We start from the raw sequence: 18,329 nt of genomic DNA, 5'->3' as shown, positions 1-18,329 counted from the left end.
TCGGAGAAAGGAGAGAGAGAGCACATACCAATCATATTCCGTGACCATATCGACTGATTTTACATTTATTTATTTTTAGTAAAATGTTAGAAACAAACCAAATTATTATCTCACTATAGAAATGAAAAATTGATTGTTTACTTCTTTTTTTATTTATTTTTTATATATATATTTTTATGAAAAGTCAACATATCCCTTCAAATTAAAAAAAGAAAAAATAAATTAGAAAAAATATGTCTTAATTATTATTATTATTTTTTTTAAGAAATCATAATAAGGAGCCCGGGGAAGGTGAAATTGTGTATAGTATTATTTGTCGAGGCGCAGCATAAATAGGGCAAACAGGAGCAGACAAGCAGTACAACACGCGAAGCACTGGATCCTTGCATCTATCGTAATCCCTCGTCTAGTTTCTCTCACTCCGCGCTCTCTCTGTCTCTCTCTCTCTATTTCTCAGAGGCAAGCCAAGCTTTCTCTCTTCGATTGTTGTTATTTGTTTTTAAATTTATTCTATCTCGAATGTACGGTCTGTGTGGTTGTGCTTGATTTAGCTTGTGAGATTCAAAGTTTGTCTTTGTTCCTGTGATTTTCAATTCTCTTTGGAGAAAGGATTATTCCATTCTCTTTTCCGCCAGAGGAACTCTAGGGTTTTGACCTGCATACTCCCTCTTTGGTTTTTTAGCTTTTCATTTTTTCTTTCTTGTATAAAGCAATATTCCTTTGATTTTTTTGTATCTCTTATATTACTTTGATTTAGGGCTTTAATTTAGTGCTAGATACACTATTGGAGTTTTCTTTGATTTATTCATTGATTCTAGATTCATTTCAATCTTTATCCAAGCGTTTTGGGTTTCTGAAGGCTCTGAATACTTGGCTGAGTATGCTTTGAACTTTGTGCTATTATTCGAACTTCACAAAGTGCGCTGGTATACATACCAGCAGAAGAAATAATTCTATTTGTTTTCATTTTGAAATAGAAAAATGTTTGGTGTGATATTGCTACAAATTCAGAGAAATGCTGAAGTGGTTGTGTTTGGATTTCTGAAGGCACTTGAATCCTGGGTTGAGTGTGCTTTGCACTTTGTGCTATTATTAGAACTTGACAAATTGCATTGGTATGCATACCAGCAGAAGAGATAATTCTATTTGTTTGCATTTTGAAATAAAAAAATGTTGGGTTTGATATTACCTCTAAATTCAAAGAAATGCCGAAGTGATTGTGGGTTTTGTTACAGGGTGGTTTACAATGACAGAACCTTCTAAGGTTATTCACGTTCGCAATGTGGGGCATGAAATAGCCGAAGTATACTCTTTCACTCTATTTTGCTTTCTGTTCATTTTTCTTTTAAGTTGACTGTCCAATTTCATATTTCCACATTTTTACTATGTATATGAAAAGGTATGGTTTGAATGCAAAATTAATTTCAAAAGTGTCCTTTGAGGAAATTGATTTCAAAAGTGCCATAGACGTTTGAGGTGTTTATGTGCTTCTTATGCTTATGAATGGTTATTATCTCGAGTGAGTCTATAATAAGTTCCCTATATTAAATGGTTTTGAACCCATGTATTTATGGGACATATATTGTATTGACTGTATGGTACTCATCATGTCTAACACCGGAAAGAATGAATGTGAAATGATTACATTTCGCATAAAAATAAGATTCTGTGCCAAAAAAAAAAAGAAAGTAAAATGAAATCAATATACCTTAGCTGCAAATTTGTACAATAGCTTTTAATTGTTTGTTGGTGCTAACCATTGCTATATGCCAATATTCAATATTTAGACCTACAATTGAAACATACCATTACTTGTAAAAATGTGAGTTGTGTACTGTGACTGCACTTCGGTCTGAGCTTAGTGTTGGTGACTTTGAGTATGGGCTTAAAACTTTGACTAAAATCAACTCAGCCCGAGTACAAATAATGCTCAACCTAGCATGAATTGGGTTTAGTGGGCAGCAATGGTACTGGTTCAGAGCCATAGGATAAAATGCAAGGAATTACAATCTCTCTCCACCTCTGGTATTAAGATTATAAAGAGAAAAGAAAGACTTCAGGTGAAAAAAAAAAAGAATAATTGATTGCATTTATTTTGAAGAAATAGAAAGAAAGAAAATTAATGAAGCTGGGGCCTTACTTGGATAGCTACCACTGTTTAACCTAAAAAAATTCTGCCTGATGAGAGACTGACATAAAGTTGAAAATTAGTGAAGGAAATTGTGTATCATTAGATAAATATGATATGCTTGTTAACAGAAAATTTTACTAGTATTTTTACTTATCTGAGATTCTGGTGCACTTAGAAAAATAGCAAGCCAGGAAGAATTCATTGAAGTGGAGGACATGAAACTGAAAGGACAAATCGTATTTATAATAGTCATTGCTTGTATTCTGAACATCATTAGTCTGAGATAATACAAAATCTACCTTTTTTTGAAAGGTTGCGCAATTGAATTGTCTCTTTAAGCTTCCTGCATTTTAAATGTATTATCTTTATTACATTTTACGTGCGCTCTCACAATTTGGATTGGGAGTAAAGAGTATAAAGTTGTGAACGAGTCAATTCGAACATCTCACATTGAAGATCACTCTAAGATATAAATTTGATTCTGCTATAATTAATATAGGTCATTATTTCTCATTTCATTTGGGTTGACAAGATGCATTTCCTAATTATGGTAGTATCACTTTTGGAACTTAAGCAGACAGAGTGGGAAATAAATTTAGTTTAGAGGTGGCCATTAATTTAAATATGAATGCGGAATCAAATGCCAAGCACAGTTAATCAACGGGATAGTCTTTGTCATTTTTTAGTATGACCTGTGGAAGAGAGCTTTATTTTAAATAAATAGAAGTTTATAGTATATTACATGTCATACTTTTTGCTAATTTTATATTACATTGATTTTCATGTTCTCTCCTATTTCTATTTTATACATCTGTTGACACATCTTACATTGTTCACACTAGAATGATTTGCTTCAGCTATTCCAGCCATTTGGAGTCATAACTAAGCTTGTGATGCTTCGGGCAAAAAATCAGGTTGTGACTTTAGCCACTACAGTAGAGGCAGCTGTTTTTGTTTGAAACTTAAGCCAAACCTTAGATCTGATGCATTTTGTTATTTCTGCATGCCTGCAGGCTCTTATCCAAATGCAAGATGTTCCTTCAGCAGTCAATGCTCTTCAATTTTATGCAGGCGTACAGCCAAGCATCAGGTATAAACAGGTTTTTTTTTTGTGTGTTAATATCGCCTTAATCTGCAGAGCTATCCATTCACAATTTGTTCCCAAGTTTGACATTATGATTTGTGTCTCCTTTTGTTTTCTCCCAGGGGGAGGAATGTTTATGTCCAATTCTCATCACATCAGGAACTAACAACAATGGATCAAAATACTCAAGGACGAGGAGATGAGGTTGGTAGATTCTCAATTGATATTTGGGAAATATGGTTCATACATTGTCGATGTCAATGGGAGAAAGCAATGATTAAAGAAACTTTATTTTATGGCAAGGATGGCTTTTTATTATTCCTCGTATAAATAGTAAAATTAATTTTACTATTAGGAAAAGTTGGTTCTCTGCAGATAGCACCATGATAGCGAGGATAACTTTTTCTTGTCTGTTGACTGCATTATATATTGCTTAATCAATCACTCTTGCTGTGATACCTTTTAAAGTTTATGTAAGAAAATGTTATTCATCTGCTTTTCACACACAGTTACTGCTATGCTTCTTCAATTCTAATATAATTATTCCTTACTGATACAAGAAAAAAAGTTACTGCTGTGCTTCTCATTGAGCTTTGCACATAGATAGGATGTCTTTTGTAATTTCTAATATCATTTTCTTGGCTTTTTGTTTGTTGTATGTAACCTAGGATATTATAATGTAGAATAGATAACTAGGGATGGTATTGCAGAGTCTATAAGCTACATGGGTTTCCATAATTGGTTTCTATTCTGTGAGATCTCTCTGTGGGTTTGTCTCAGAAAGAGGAAAATTATCCTTTCTGGTGAAGATAATTGTACTGCTTGAATCATATGACCAGTTAATTTATTTCTTTCCGATTTCTTAATACCTTTTACTTCCTCTAGTTTAGTTGTTCTTTTCATCTTCATTGTGGTAGATTATCATTTTCTCAGGATCGTTTTCTCTATCTATATTCCTCTATTTATTCTCTTCTCTCTCTTCTGTCTCTATGCTGTTCTGCTGTCGGGCAATATCTGGATGCTCAGCCAAATCGAATTCTCCTAGTTACAATTCATCATATGCTATATCCAATAACAGTGGACGTGCTGCATCAAGTGTTTTCTCCTCATGGATTTGTGGAGAAGATGGTCACATTTCAGAAGTCAGCTGGTCAGCTCCTTCAAGTTTTCTGTCTCTTTCTCTGTCTCTGTTTATATTAAATTTGTCATACTTCAACTATAGAACATTTGCTGGATGGGTCAATGTTGTTTTGTGGAGAAGATACATTTCAATTAATTTCTCATGATTGGCATTAGAATTCCCTATAAATTGCTTTTTAGATGAGAAATGCTTGTAGTTTTAATATTTCAAAATATACTGGGTTTGCTTTTTGTGTGCATATTCATCTGCCTTGTAATCTATAATGAGATAGTCACTGTAATAGAAATATGCAAGAATATCTTATTTTGTTTCTGATAGTGTTTTCATCTTGTGTATGCAAACTATGTAGGTTTTCAAGCCCTCATTCAATACCAATCACGACAAAGTGCTGTTGCAGCTAGAACTACACTTCAGGTAGCATTTAGTCCACTATTTTGCTACTTTAAACTAAATGCTTTTTTGATGTCTAACTCCTGGTTGGATTTCAAAAAGGTTTAAATCTTGTTGATGTTATGTTGTAGGGACGTAACATTTATGATGGTTGCTGTCAGCTGGACATTCAGTTCTCAAAGTAGGTTTTAAACATTTTAGCAATTTAATTGTATCTTATATGTATTTGGGTGCAGTGTCCCCTTCTGTATCTTTGGGTGTATGTTTTTTTTCCTTCTTATTCATCTGCTCAGGAGATTAATTTATTTTTCCTGTTTCATAATCCAGCCTTGATGAGTTACAAGTAAACTACAATAATGAGCGTTCAAGGTGGGCTGGTAGCAATGGACTCTTACTTCAGTCACGCTTTCAAATCTTTGACATTAACTCTTCATTGCTGCTGAATTTACATATTTATTTATTTCCATCATTGCATAGGGATTTCACGAACCCAAATCTGCCCACGGAACAGAAAGGCAGATCCTCACAAGTATGTTCACTTGTCCACTGATGTTTAATCTTAAAATTTGTTTCCCTTTCCTTTCGATTCTAAGTCACTCTTTATTTTGACAGCCGGGGTATGGTGATGCCGGAGGCATGTATGCCCTTCAAGCTACTGGACGGGCAGGTGCTTAATTTGGCAGTTGCAATTATTTTAATAAGTTAATTGTGTTTATGTGCTCTTCAATCATTTACTGATGGTTTTTTTTTTTTTTTCTTTGTGGGTCTTCCAGTTGGGTTTCCACAGGTGGGTATCGAGCAGGCCATGACGAAGTCTTGTATGAGATATGAGATAATTATCTGAGTTCGGAGATGTCTCCCTTTATAACTTTGTGGTGGATTGTGTGGTTTTGAGCCCTTGTCTATTTAGCTTTTGTTTGAATGTGAATGTGTTATAAATGTGCTATGATTGCCTAAGAATTCCAACTTGTCATCTCCTAGCTTACAACTGGTTCATTCTTAGACTTGCCATAAACTCTACTATAATACCCTAATTTTTTGTATGTGGGTAGCTGGGTGTTGGATTCTTTATTTTGCTATTTACATTCCTTTGGAACATATGATCTAGCTAGAAGATTTCTGTTTTATGGGTCTTGTTGGATGTTTGGCCCTTATCGAGACAATTATTCCAATTTCTTAACTTCACGAGACTTCCCCCATCTTTAGTGTACATTGTAGACTTGTAGTTATTTATTTTAGCATTTATGCTAATTTGGCCCCAAACATGCACATGATTGGACATTTTTGTTTCTTTGTGAAATCTAGATGGCCAATGCAGCAGCCATTGCGGCTGCCTTTGGAGGAGGTTTGCCTCCTGGAATAAGCGGGACAAATGAGCGGTGTACAGTCCTTGTCTCCAATCTGAATCCTGATGTAAGCAATTCTTTTCTTATTCTTATAATTTAAAGTTGTCACTCAACTTCTGTCTCCATGTACAATCCTTTGTTTCAGAGAGTAGATGAGGATAAGCTCTTCAACCTCTTCTCCATATACGGAAACATTGTTAGAATTAAACTTCTCCGCAATAAACCAGATCATGCACTCATTCAGATGGGTGATGGTTTCCAGGCTGAACTGGCAGTACACTTTTTGAAGGTTTGGTTTATATAAACTCTGACAATATGTATCTTAAAATTTATTTCATTATCTGTGTGGTTATGCAGATTTAATTATCTATTTGTCATAATGTCATGACAATTTATTACTTCTGAGAAGGGAATCAAGTTATGTACTTAGAATACCAGGTCTTGCAAGATTTGAGAATACTGTTTGTTGTAGCTCTATCGGTAACCACTAACGAGGCACATTGCCTCATGGGCTGTGACAAACATGAAGTGCAAAACTTTCCATGTTACTATCATTAAGCTTGCCTGTTGGCACATATTGACCAAATTTGTTTTGAAAGAAACACTAGAATCTGATGCAAAGGGTGAGACACCAATTTTATTTTAATTTATTTAGGTCTTATTAGTTAATTGGGTATTAATATTTAGTTTATGTTTTATTTAATTTTCAAGAGTCAAGGGTATTTTTGGTAATTAAATAAATTGGTTTTGCCCTAGATTAGGGTTAGAGTTAGTCAATGAGTCTATTTAAGCGTCATTTGTACAATAATGAAGGCAGACTTGATTGAATAAAACAATGAAGAATTGATTTTTCCTCTCTCCTGTTGCCTCTCCCTTTCTCTTCCCGCTTTCTCTCTTGTCCCTTGTAGCAGTTTTCATTCTGGTTTCCTTTTATGTGTTGGGGGGGGGGGGTGACTGGTTATTACTTATAAAAAAAAAGAAGAGGATTAACATAATTGGGGGTGTTTTAATAAGACTGGTTATTACTTATAAAAAAAAGAGGATTAACATAATTGGGGGTGTTTTAATAAGACTGGTTATTATTTATCAAAAAAAAAAAGGAGGATTAACATAATTTGTAAAATATCCATGTTCTGTGGTTTGAGCTACTGATCGTACTTTTTGGTTGTCAGGTCTAAAGTAATTTTGCTTCTCATCTGCCCTTTCTAGTGTTATATCATGGGCCATATTATTCTAATAATATCACTATTGGTTGAAGGAATTTCTTGAAACCATTGGATAGAAGTTAATTTTAAAAGTTCTGTTCAGTGTGCTAAATTTAATTATTGGGCTATTCATATTACTTTTGCTTTTGTTTCAAGAAGCAGCTTTTCTTTTGGCTGGACACTAATACCATTTCAAATTTTTTGAGATATAGGGAGCAATGCTATTTGGGAAGCGTTTGGAGGTAAACTTTTCAAAGCATCCAAACATAACCCAAGGTGCTGAAACTCATGAGTACATAAACTCAAATCTCAACCGCTTCAACCGTAATGCTGCTAAGAATTACCGTTACTGCTGCTCCCCAACAAAAATGATCCACCTGTCCACTCTCCCCCAGGAAGTCACTGAAGAGGAGATTGTGAGCCACTTAGAAGAACATGGCACCATTGTCAACACTAAGCTTTTTGAGATGAACGGGAAGAAGCAGGCACTGGTCCTGTTTGAAACTGAGGAGCAAGCAACTGAAGCCCTTGTGTGCAAGCATGCTACTTCACTTGCTGGGTCAATAATCCGGATTTCCATTTCCCAGTTACAGGCTATATAAGAGGCCTTGTAGTAGAAGGATAAGCTGGGTAGGACTCTTAAGCATGATAGGGGTAAGGATTTATAATTGGGCGATTTATATGCGCTGCTGATGGTCCTCTACATTCTCTTCTTACAATGTGGTTCTGATTGCTTTTGTACTGGTGGGATCTACTGTTTGGATTTATTTAATTTTCTATGTTTCTCATCTCTAGTGCTTCTACCAAATCATTGTTTAGGTTCCTTCAATAGTGAGGCTAGATTTCTGATTGCTGACGGGCACAGTTTTGAAGGGTAGGAAGAAAGAGGGAAGAGTGTAACCTTTTCAGGTAGAGGGATCTATGTATCTTTGTATATGTCTTGTAATTCAGGCTAATCGGGCCATGCTTGTTGTATCTTAAGCAATGCCCAAATTTTTTCTTGTCAATCGAGTGATGAGAAACATATATAAGTGTTCCCCTTCTTCTTCTTCTTCTTCTTTCTTTCTTTCTTTCCTTGCCCCTCCTTTCTTCCCTTGCCTCTCTCTCTGTGAAAGATTGATAAATGTTCATCGCTTCTCTCCTAGTAGGTGTATGGTTTTTCTTTTTATTCTCCTCCACCTCCTCCTCCTTGTCCCCTCCCCTCTTTCTTCTTCTTGACCCCTTTCTTTCTTCTTCTTCTTGACCCCTTTCTTTCTTCTTCTTCTTGTCCCCGCCTTTCTTTCTCTCTCTCTCTCATGGAGGAGGGTTCATCCCAGGTCCCTGCTATGGAGAAAGGTGAAATAGTTTACTTTCGGTAATAACTTAAGAGCTGTATTATGCATTCACATGATGATGATTATACTTGGCGAAAGAAAGAAAGAAAGGAAAAGAAAGACTATTAAACCTTGAGGCTGCCTTGGAATTTCCAGCATTACTATAAAGGGGGCGAGAGTAGGGATGGTAATTTAATAAAGAATAAAGCAGTTTCGTTCGTTCTTGTACAACTAGTATATAACTAGAAGATGTAGTAAAAATTTACTCACGTTAAAAATTAAGTGTTGATGTTTATTGTCATGTCATTCAATTGTATAAGAGTACTAAATAATGTTACTCTTTATTAAATACTTAATTGCATTGAGAGTTCAAATAATGCGTTTTGGTATGAGCTTGCGGTTGTCTAATAGTCTCATCCACTCCTTTCTTGAAATTTCGTTAAAAAAGAAATTAAAAAAATTGGGTGGATGCTTGAACGTGTCGCCGATTTAACTATTAGACCCGACGTAGCATATGATCAACAAGTAATGTTGCATACTATGCAAATATTTTATAAATATTTGACAGTTATGTGACAAGATCTATTAGTTGTTGGATTACTATGCCATGGCATGGCCTAAAGAGTCAAATTTGTGTTATTTAGTAATTACCATAACGTGCAATTGCTAAAGCTTGGTTCAGTTCAGAGTATGATCATCTCTATTTCAAGTTAAATGAAGATTGAAGACGATGTTACATAATAATTATGTCAATATATAATTCAAAAATTTTAAATGACGGGAAATCATTCACACATCCTTATATAGTAACATTAAATCTTAAAAATAAAATAGGCAATAAACATGGAGAAGATGAATGTCCCCCGCTGGGTTTGGTCTGACCTCAACCCTCCTGCTAGCCCTAGGAATCTGTCCACTGTCCAGCATGTTTCCATAGTTCATAACTATGAAACTTACAATTCTAGTGTACGATGCAAATCTAAGCCGTCTAATTCCAATCATCTTATCCCATCATTATTGTTATTTTTATTTATGAATATACCCACCATTTTCACAAAAACACACACAAACAGGATATATCAAATATGACATGACACCAGCAAAGCTACAATTCCATCCGAGTTTGTCGTAGACAAATGGATTCGAATATGATCCGATTATCAGCCCCGTTTACGCTGAAACACACTGTTTTCAACAAATCCCGTAATTCCTATTCTCTCCATTCGCTCCCTGCCTCAAGGAACTCTAAGAGGCTAATCAGTTTCAAGCTGGGAAGCATCAGAAACGACGCTGCTTTCGACGAGGCGGCTTTCGAGGCCGAGAGGCTCAGCCTCGACGCCAAGGCTCGGGAAGCCATGGCCGAGGCTTCGAAGAGTGAGACTGGTAGTACAAGTACTAGCCAGAATGAAGACGACCCGAAAGCTTGGAAATGGGTGATCAGAAAGAAGATTTGGGATTTGATGGAGGCCCGAAATGTTGCCCAGAATCCCCGACCCGTTCACCACCGCATCCCCAATTTCGTCGGCGCTTCAATGGCTGCCCAAAAAGTAATTTTTTTTTTTTTTTTTTTCCATATTTTTTAATTTAGAATTTTATTTTGATTTTCTACTTTGTTATGGACTTATGGGTCATTGCAGTTGGGTGGGTTGGAAGAGTTCCGGGTCGCCAAGTGTGTTAAGGTTAACCCGGATTCGCCCCAGAAACAAGTCAGGTTTCTCACACTTTCTGGTTAGTTATTCTTTTTTCCTTTTGATATAAAATTTAGATTGGTTGTAAGCCAATAGCAGCCGTTGATTTTAATGGTAAGGAAGTTTGGATTTGCGAATTTAAAATAGACGATAAAAAAGTAATTAAATTTTTATTAAAATTACATTTTAATCTTCAAAATTATAATTTAATATTTAAAAATGTATTTTAAAAAAAATATGTTTTCAAATTATAATTTTTTTTTTTTTTTTTAAAAAAAATTCCAATAAATAAAAAAGTCAGCTCATGGTGTGCAGGTGGGAGAAAGTTGTTAACTCCTCAGCCCCGATTAAGGACAGGGTTTTTCTCTGTCGTTGAATCCCATATGTTACCAACTCAAAGTAGCATGAACGAGGCCTGCACCTCTGTCGGTGTTGCCAAGTATGGCCGGCCCATTGGGCTTGATGAAAAGATTAAGGTGGATCTAATCATAATCGGCTCAGTTGCTGTTGACCCAACGACAGGTGCTCGACTTGGCAAGGGTGAGGTAATAATTATAAACAAACTACTATTCTTGAACTCATACGCCTTTATCACCCCCCTCATAATGAAAAAAGCTACACACTTTGATTTGTTAGGGCACATGGCACATTAGGACGTCAGACAAAGATAAATACAAAAGCACATCGATACATATAATCTCTGTGTATGTATTTTTGTGCGTGTTTATATAAAATAAAAGTATATAAATCTTAAATTTAATTTTATGACATCACAAACATACAATAGTATAAACAAATAGTAAAATAAACTAATCATGATTTATTGGGTCCAAGAAAGAAAAATGTACCTTTGACTATGTAGGGAAACTAAATAAATGGGGTTTTTATTTTTATTTTTATTTAATGTCGGAAGAGAGGGCAAAACTTAAAAAAAAAAAAAAAAAAAAAATTGAAGAGGGACACATTATTTTGGGGGGGACAAAAGTATAATTTTGAGGGGACAAATTTATAAATATGCATACTTTAAGACAATTTTTGAAAATTTTGGGGGACATTCATGCCCCCAACCTATGCCTTGGGTCCACCCCTGCCGATGAGAATTCGGAGGTGGTGGTTTTGGCCGCTCCCAAAGGAGGAGGTGGTTTGATATTCCAATTTGACTTATGTGTGTAAATGTGTAGGGATTTGCAGAACTTGAGTATGGGATGCTGCGATACATGGGAGCCATTAATGACTCAACACCAGTTGTGACATCTGGTAGGTGTGGTTTCTTTTGCTCAATTGCTTCTTTCCTGATTTCTTCATTTATCTTTTTCCTTTACAGCACAAGTTTTCATATGAATTGCAGTGCATGATTGCCAATTGGTAGATGATATTCCAGTTGAGAAACTGTTAATCCATGATGTCCCAGTAGACATCATATGCACTCCCACCCAGGTCATTTATACCAGCACATCCATTCCAAAGCCTCAAGGTTGGTGAAAACTCTGCAATTATTCATATCATTTTACTCTCAACTTTTTCTATGATCCTAGAAAAATTAATCTGACTTCTTGTTAAAACACCACTTATCCCAAAAATCTAAGATAGAAATCAGTGAATTTAATCATTTAATTAATATTTTAACATTCTCCTTGAAATATTTAATTGGACAATTATAGTTCAAACTCATGACCTTTGCTATGATATCATGTTAAATCACTACTTATTTATAAAACTTAAGCTGATAGGATGTAGTGAACTCAATAATCTAATTAGTATTATAATTCTTGTAATGGGACAATCTAGCTTGTCTTGGCATTGCATAGACTTCAGTTTTCTTGGTTGTAGGGATTTATTGGGACAAGTTGTCACCTGAGAAGCTAGGACAAATTCGAGTGCTCAGGGAGCTGAAGAGCAGAATAGAACGAGAGACTGGAGAGAAGCTTCCTTGTGGTCCGTCTGAGAAATTGCCCCCCACAGCTCGACGGAGGCGCTAATTCGTTTTAACTCTCAAGTGAATGAAGGTAAGGAAGAACTTAAAAGGAAGCTGAGAAAGCATAACTTAATCTCAAAGAAGTGAAGTTATGTTTGTGTTATTTCAGATGTGACGAATGAGCCACCTTTATTTTGATTCAATTACATATACACATTGATTTATATATTTTTTCTCATAAGAGAATTCGGTTATATATACACATTGATTCATCAGCTTTCCAAAAATATATAAAGGTGGTGGAATTACGTCACAATGTTGCTGCAGCCTGAGACATTTGATAAAAATATAACTGCAGACATGCATGTGCCCAAGCATGGATATGATGGGTACATTCCCATCCCCTCGCACACACACAGAATCAAAATGCTTTTATACCCAAAAAATAAAATAAAGACAGCTGAGAATTTCATTCTACATAATCAGGTGGAAATACAGCATTGGGCGAGTGCGACATACAGATAGAAGACAACAAAATTGCCTATGACCCTATCCCATGAGTCCATATCCAAACATGAGTTTTCTTTTGGAAGAGTGGGTGTATTCTGTTAAGGTATTCTATAAGCAAATAATCCCTTATCATGTAAACCTGGAACAAACATCCAAATTAACCATCACATTACCAAAGAGAATATTTTGATGTATGAATAAACAAAACCAAGGATAACACATTAGCGTCTTTGTACTCTAAACCCAACAAAAGACAAGGTAATTGCAGAATCACCTGTCCTTAATTGCTTTATATTAGTGCGTCCAGAGGATTATCTTTACCCAAAGGAGGAATCCTTTCTATAGAAGAAATCACCTGTGGCATTGTCATTCCGACCGAAATTACGATCTCTGCATTATAGGGGAAAAAGAAACCAATGAAGCCGCAGAATCAATGAATTAGTATTAATTTGCCATAAGCGCTACTGTAAAGATATAGACATGGGAAAATGCCTTTAGACATGAAAATGCATCATTATCCACCTAATCATATATCACCAACAATATCCCAAAAAAAGAAGGGTTAGTGTGAAATCTACTCAGCCATTTGAGACCAAGGAGAAATTAAATGCCATTTTATTAATAGTTACTCTATTTGTCCCCAGGGGCTATTGTCTGGTGTCATGTTAAAAATTTCAAGCTGCCCAGTGCAGGTGCTGGGGACCAACACTGGTTTATAATAAGCCAATTGATATCTTCATAAGTCATTTCCTTAAACCCTCAAAATATTCTTGAATGGTATTACATAACTTTTTTTTTGGATTTTGGTTTGTATTGATCCTTGTCGTTCAAAATTATTTCTCTACCATAGTTCTGCCATTAGTCTCTTCAATCAAAAACCACATTTTGGCAAAAAATAAAAAATAAAAAGAAAAAGTCGTTCATTTTTTTTTTTTGGGCCAAAAAAAAAAAAAGGTAAATGCAAAAAGAATCCACGTTAACTCAATTGGTTTTCTATGAATTACAGACGAGGAATGCTACACTTCCCAAAATATTTCTCCAAATTTTGCTCTTCAAATGATGTGTCACAATCCCATAAGATGGTGACACATTTTTCAAAATAATAGATTACATTGAATTGTGGCACATCATTTGGGGAGCAATTTTTGGAGAAATTTTTTGAGAAATATAGCATTTCTCTATCTTTAATAGCATTAACAATATTTACCAAGAAGAACATCATGGTAATGAGTATAATTTTTTGAAAAAGAAGATAATATAAATAATATCATTAGTTCATGCATGTAAACCATTTTTTAGATAATATCCAAGCAAGGTACTCCATCCAATTTGCTATTAGCTAATATTGTGCTTATTAGCACATAAGCAATTTTAAAGATCATTGGGCACTTCGTTCATAATTCTGATGGTGCTGTTGAAAATAGAAGGATTAATTTCAATGTGCCCTTGGTATAAGATGCCATGACAAAATAGCAGCATTGGGAAAACCCAAAACCTTCCATTTGTAAAGAATGGATTTTGTCATAAGGACAAGAGGCTGACAGAACATAAAGAAATGTAAGAATTTTAAGATAGAAGCATAATCTCTATTGAACTTCCATGTGTAAAGAATGGATTTTGCCATAAGAGTGTAATCTCAAAGGACTCCTTATGGTATCAGTTTGAGACATTTTCTCATGTGCAATAAGAGAGAACACAATTGTTTATTTTGCAAAAAACATTATATACAGGGACATCACTGCTATTAACATGAATACAAAATCAAATGCATGGTAAATGTGGAGAAAGAGAAAACATACCTATTCCTTCCCGAATAGACAAATTTGGCCGTATGATCTCTTCAGAATTGACAAGAAAAATATCACCAATATATAGATGGTTTGTTGGGACGTAAACACTGCATAGCTCCACATCTCCTTCATCCCTCTAGAAACAACCATCAAAAATAAGATCCAAAAAGAACAATTAATCATGACCATTGAATGCAAAAGTACTTGGTTGTTGCAATTAACAGGCTAGGTATGAATAGAGGTACGGGCAAAAATTTAACTATGGCCAATAATAAATTATCAAATGTTTCCGACACCTTCAAAGCATGGCAACTTCTCCAAAACTGTAATCATTGATGAAAATTTCAAACAAGAAACAACTTCTTAATAATGTATTTCTTAGAAGTTTCAATCAACACCAGAGAGCATGTTGATGATAGTTAAATTATTGATTCAAACTCTGACGGATGGTATATTACTGATCGTTAACTTGTCAACTCTTCCTTTTTTTCCTTTTACCCTGTTTTTCCTTCTTTACTTTTTTCCCCATCCTTTGCTTGGCAAGTCGTCACCAGTCATTAAGAGAATTTCAATTCCATATTCATTACTTCCTAATCAAAGGAAAGGGGGGAAGTACTTGCCAACCAATAACCTTTCTAATAAACATATTCATTACTTTTACACTTCCTGTGCCCCCCCCCCCCCCCCCCCCCCCCCCCCCCCCCCCCCACACACACACACACACCCTTCTAAACACCTCAACCCCACAAGAAGAGAAAGAACTAATGACTGCATTCAAATAGATATCAGGCAATAGAAGTTCCACTAGCTAATATTAGATTGGACGCTGCATTTGTACCTGAAGGATGACAGAGGATGTGATAAAACCAAATGCATATTCACCAACACGAGGATGACGGATGATTGCAACCTCTTTAAAAGCTGTGGTATTTTGATCTGTGGAAAAAAAGAAAGAAACAAATCTTTAACTCTAGCAGCACACTATAAAGTAAAATACTGAATCAGTTCCATATTAGGCTCCTTCCCTACCACATGTTTGAGAAGATAGTATTGTATTAACAAGTGGAAAGAAGTGTCAAGTGTGTTACATTGGCACAAATAACCGTATGCTAATCAGGACTAGGTTTGAGTATAAAGCCCACAAAAGGACATGCATATCTATGGAAAAATAGACTGCTGCCAAGTGAAATAAGTGATGGCATATAAAAGTGTTAATAACTTATGGAAGTGATACAGAGAGAGAGACAAAGTTTTTTTTTTTTAAAACTTTGTGGCCATGTAGTCTGCACAGACACAACCAACCAGCTACATACTTTCTCTGGCTGATCTAAACAAGATCAGAATTTCAAACACTAATCTTTCATTAATATTGAATGGACTTCCGAAAAAGGTCTTTATTTCTTGACGGAAATTCCTTATTGACTGCCAGCAAGAGGTGATGGTCTAGGTCAATAGAATTCTACTACTGGCTTTAGTCACAAACACTTACCCCCCAAGGTTCATAGTGAGTAATCGATACTTCTAGCCAAATCTTGCTTTTGTTATTTATTTATTTATTTATTTCAAAAAAAAAAAAAAAAATTCATGCATCAGTATGGGTGAACTTAGCTAAGAAAAGCATTAATGAGATCCATTGGAACAAAGATAATATGCCATTCACAGTTACATTGACATCAAGGTTAGATGGCATTCGGAGTTTTTGTCCAACCACACAAATTAATCAGTTATCATGCTTATTAGAAGAGCTTAAAATCTATCCAAAAACGTTTCTAGATAAACTTGTCTATATCCAAAATATATAGCTCTTCGATTTTGAGCAATCTTTGAGACCTCACTGTAACAGATGAAGGCAAGATCAGAACTAGGTTATTACTTTCTCAACATTTTTGACTCTAATCTTGAGAAAGTAATATTTAACAATTCTTCCCTTGATAGCAATTCAGGATGTGGAAGTTATTGAACATATGGCTGTTGTTACCCTGAGATAATATTGTGTACAGTTTCTAAATTCCAAGAAGAAATTAACCTTCGGTAATAATGGATCTTAAAACCAATGACAGGCATTACCTGGAGAAACAGCAGTACTAATCTGTTTGGAGGCTGAGTAAAGGTGCTTAACAAAGGGCATTCGTTTTATGAACCATTCTCCAATCCAAAAAACAGTGGCACCCACCCATGATGAAGCAAATATACCAACAAAGAATATGCAAATTAGTGATGTCACAAATCCAAGGCCTGCAAGAACAAGAAGTACTCAATCATTATGATGCCATAAGTTAAGATGTTAGATTTGTTACAGCAAGCAAATCATGAACTAGTAAATGAAACAAAGAATATTATCTCACATAATGAAGCAGAAAGGAGATGACCCATACCAGGATCATGGGATTTAAATCATTCTTTCCTAGAATAGGGAAAACCCTTTATCTACCACCCAAGCATAAGTAGAAAATAAAAACTTCCCGGCAGATGAAGAGCACAGAATATTACAGATTAACTAGTATATCATGATTTCAAACGCCCCATAATGAGATTCAATTACTTGAAATACCATATCCAATAACCTACCTCTATTTTATGAAATCTATAACTGGCTCACCGAACATACGGCACTAATATTACTCAGATCATGACTGTAGAACAAAGTGCAAAAAACATTCCCTATTTGGCAAAGTTCTGCAAAATTCATTTTGCTTTTCAAAAAATGCTATTTAAACGAGTTTTCAGATCTCGCCCCACCACTAACCCTCTTACCAAATATGTCAATCCCAAGGCTCTTATATACTGGACTGAAGAAACCATCAAAGAACTGAATAAACCACCATGTGATGAGGAACGTAACCGCCACAGGAAACAGAACCACGCTGCATTTTCAACATTCAAACACCAAATCTTGCTCAGATAGAACCAAAAAAAAAAAACACAAAAAAAAAGGAAAAAAGAAAAGTAAACAAAACATTCGGATATGCACGCTTATTACCATCCAGTCATGAACTTCTTCGAGACCCAACTCTGGAGAACAGCATAGCAAGCCTGAGCAAATATGAGTAACACTTTAATTAAAAAAAGCTTTATAATCAAAATAAATACAAGCTCAGAATGGAACAGTGAATTAGAGTAAGCAAAATCTGAAAAATAGCGTACAAGATCCATTTGAATTGGGGAGTGGGGGGAGTTTATGCTAAAGTGACGGCGGGTGTTAATTTACAAAGGGTAACTGACCTTGCGAGTGGAGGAATTGGGGGAGTGCGGAGGAGACTTTGCGACGTCGTCGTCCGGATCGGACAGTTGATTCAGTGGACTCGACGTGGATTCTTGTTTATCTGCCATTCTTCCGCTTTGGATTGAGCTTGAAGAAATCAGAGAGACTGAAAGTTTGTTATTAACTACCAAGTCTTCTTTCCCTCTTCTCCTGGTTACTGGTAAGACAAAGACTTACACGTAATAAGCGATGATGTTCGTTGGGCTGAAAAGAAGGGAAGGGAACGTGGAAGACCGCCCCTGTTTGGCTGCACAGAAAATTATGAGAGAGACGCGTATTAGGATAATCCTGCCCCGGCTGAAGTGAAGGGTTTCGTTTTCAACGGTTCTTTTTCTAAAGTCAACTCCCAAAAACTGCCTGCATACGCAACCATCACGAGCAGTAATTTGTATTTGTATATTTTGATGGTATTAACGTGACAACTGCTAGTGAATAAAGTGGTAATTTTAAGTTGGTTTAATGAATTTATGGAAAAATACAAATGGGGGAAATTATAGAGCTTTATTCCACCATGTTTTCAATATTATTTTGCCAATATCGATCTAGTACGAGAA

The 18,329-nt window shown here is 35.5% G+C and overlaps 3 protein-coding genes across 5 annotated transcripts; 2 read left to right on the top strand and 1 right to left on the bottom strand.

The window, feature by feature from the left end:
- The first annotated feature begins 358 nt into the window (after positions 1-358).
- LOC132183836 (polypyrimidine tract-binding protein homolog 3) lies at positions 359-8,347 on the top strand. 2 transcript variants are annotated; one of them, XM_059597287.2, is made up of 15 exons: positions 359-459; positions 1,236-1,303; positions 2,974-3,045; positions 3,145-3,221; positions 3,338-3,419; positions 4,242-4,386; positions 4,706-4,770; positions 4,878-4,927; positions 5,074-5,115; positions 5,224-5,275; positions 5,359-5,413; positions 5,520-5,533; positions 6,052-6,159; positions 6,238-6,381; positions 7,510-8,347. In XM_059597287.2, exons 2-15 carry the CDS (start codon positions 1,247-1,249, stop codon positions 7,897-7,899), a joined length of 1,353 nt encoding a protein of 450 aa, XP_059453270.1. In that variant the 5' UTR covers positions 359-459; positions 1,236-1,246; the 3' UTR covers positions 7,900-8,347. The 2 variants fall into 2 exon arrangements, with proteins under 2 accessions (XP_059453270.1, XP_059453272.1); XM_059597289.2 differs by lacking the exon at positions 359-459 and having other exon boundaries at positions 1,171-1,303; positions 4,242-4,365.
- A 1,157-nt stretch (positions 8,348-9,504) lies between these two features.
- COG0212 (NagB/RpiA/CoA transferase-like superfamily protein) lies at positions 9,505-12,469 on the top strand. Its single transcript, XM_059597781.2, has 6 exons — positions 9,505-10,157; positions 10,248-10,338; positions 10,614-10,843; positions 11,480-11,555; positions 11,647-11,772; positions 12,129-12,469. The coding sequence occupies exons 1-6, from the start codon at positions 9,747-9,749 to the stop codon at positions 12,275-12,277; spliced, it is 1,083 nt and encodes a 360-aa protein (XP_059453764.2). The 5' UTR covers positions 9,505-9,746; the 3' UTR covers positions 12,278-12,469.
- Positions 12,470-12,659: 190 nt separating this feature from the next.
- LOC132184227 (protein LIKE COV 2) lies at positions 12,660-18,068 on the bottom strand. 2 transcript variants are annotated; one of them, XM_059597782.2, is made up of 8 exons: positions 17,736-18,068; positions 17,494-17,546; positions 17,268-17,377; positions 16,581-16,748; positions 15,352-15,449; positions 14,523-14,649; positions 12,998-13,113; positions 12,660-12,862 (listed from the first exon to the last, which is right to left on the bottom strand). In XM_059597782.2, exons 1-7 carry the CDS (start codon positions 17,841-17,843, stop codon positions 13,013-13,015), a joined length of 765 nt encoding a protein of 254 aa, XP_059453765.1. In that variant the 5' UTR covers positions 17,844-18,068; the 3' UTR covers positions 12,660-12,862; positions 12,998-13,012. The 2 variants fall into 2 exon arrangements, with proteins under 2 accessions (XP_059453765.1, XP_088374357.1); XM_088518231.1 differs by having other exon boundaries at positions 12,660-13,113.
- Positions 18,069-18,329: the final 261 nt, after the last annotated feature.

Source organism: Corylus avellana, chromosome 7 (genome assembly GCF_965113065.1).
Source record: "Corylus avellana chromosome 7, dhCorAvel1.hap1.2, whole genome shotgun sequence".
Classification (NCBI taxonomy): Eukaryota; Viridiplantae; Streptophyta; class Magnoliopsida; order Fagales; family Betulaceae; genus Corylus; species Corylus avellana.
Note: the sequence above shows the minus strand (reverse complement) of the source record. Positions and strands in the feature narration are given on the sequence as shown.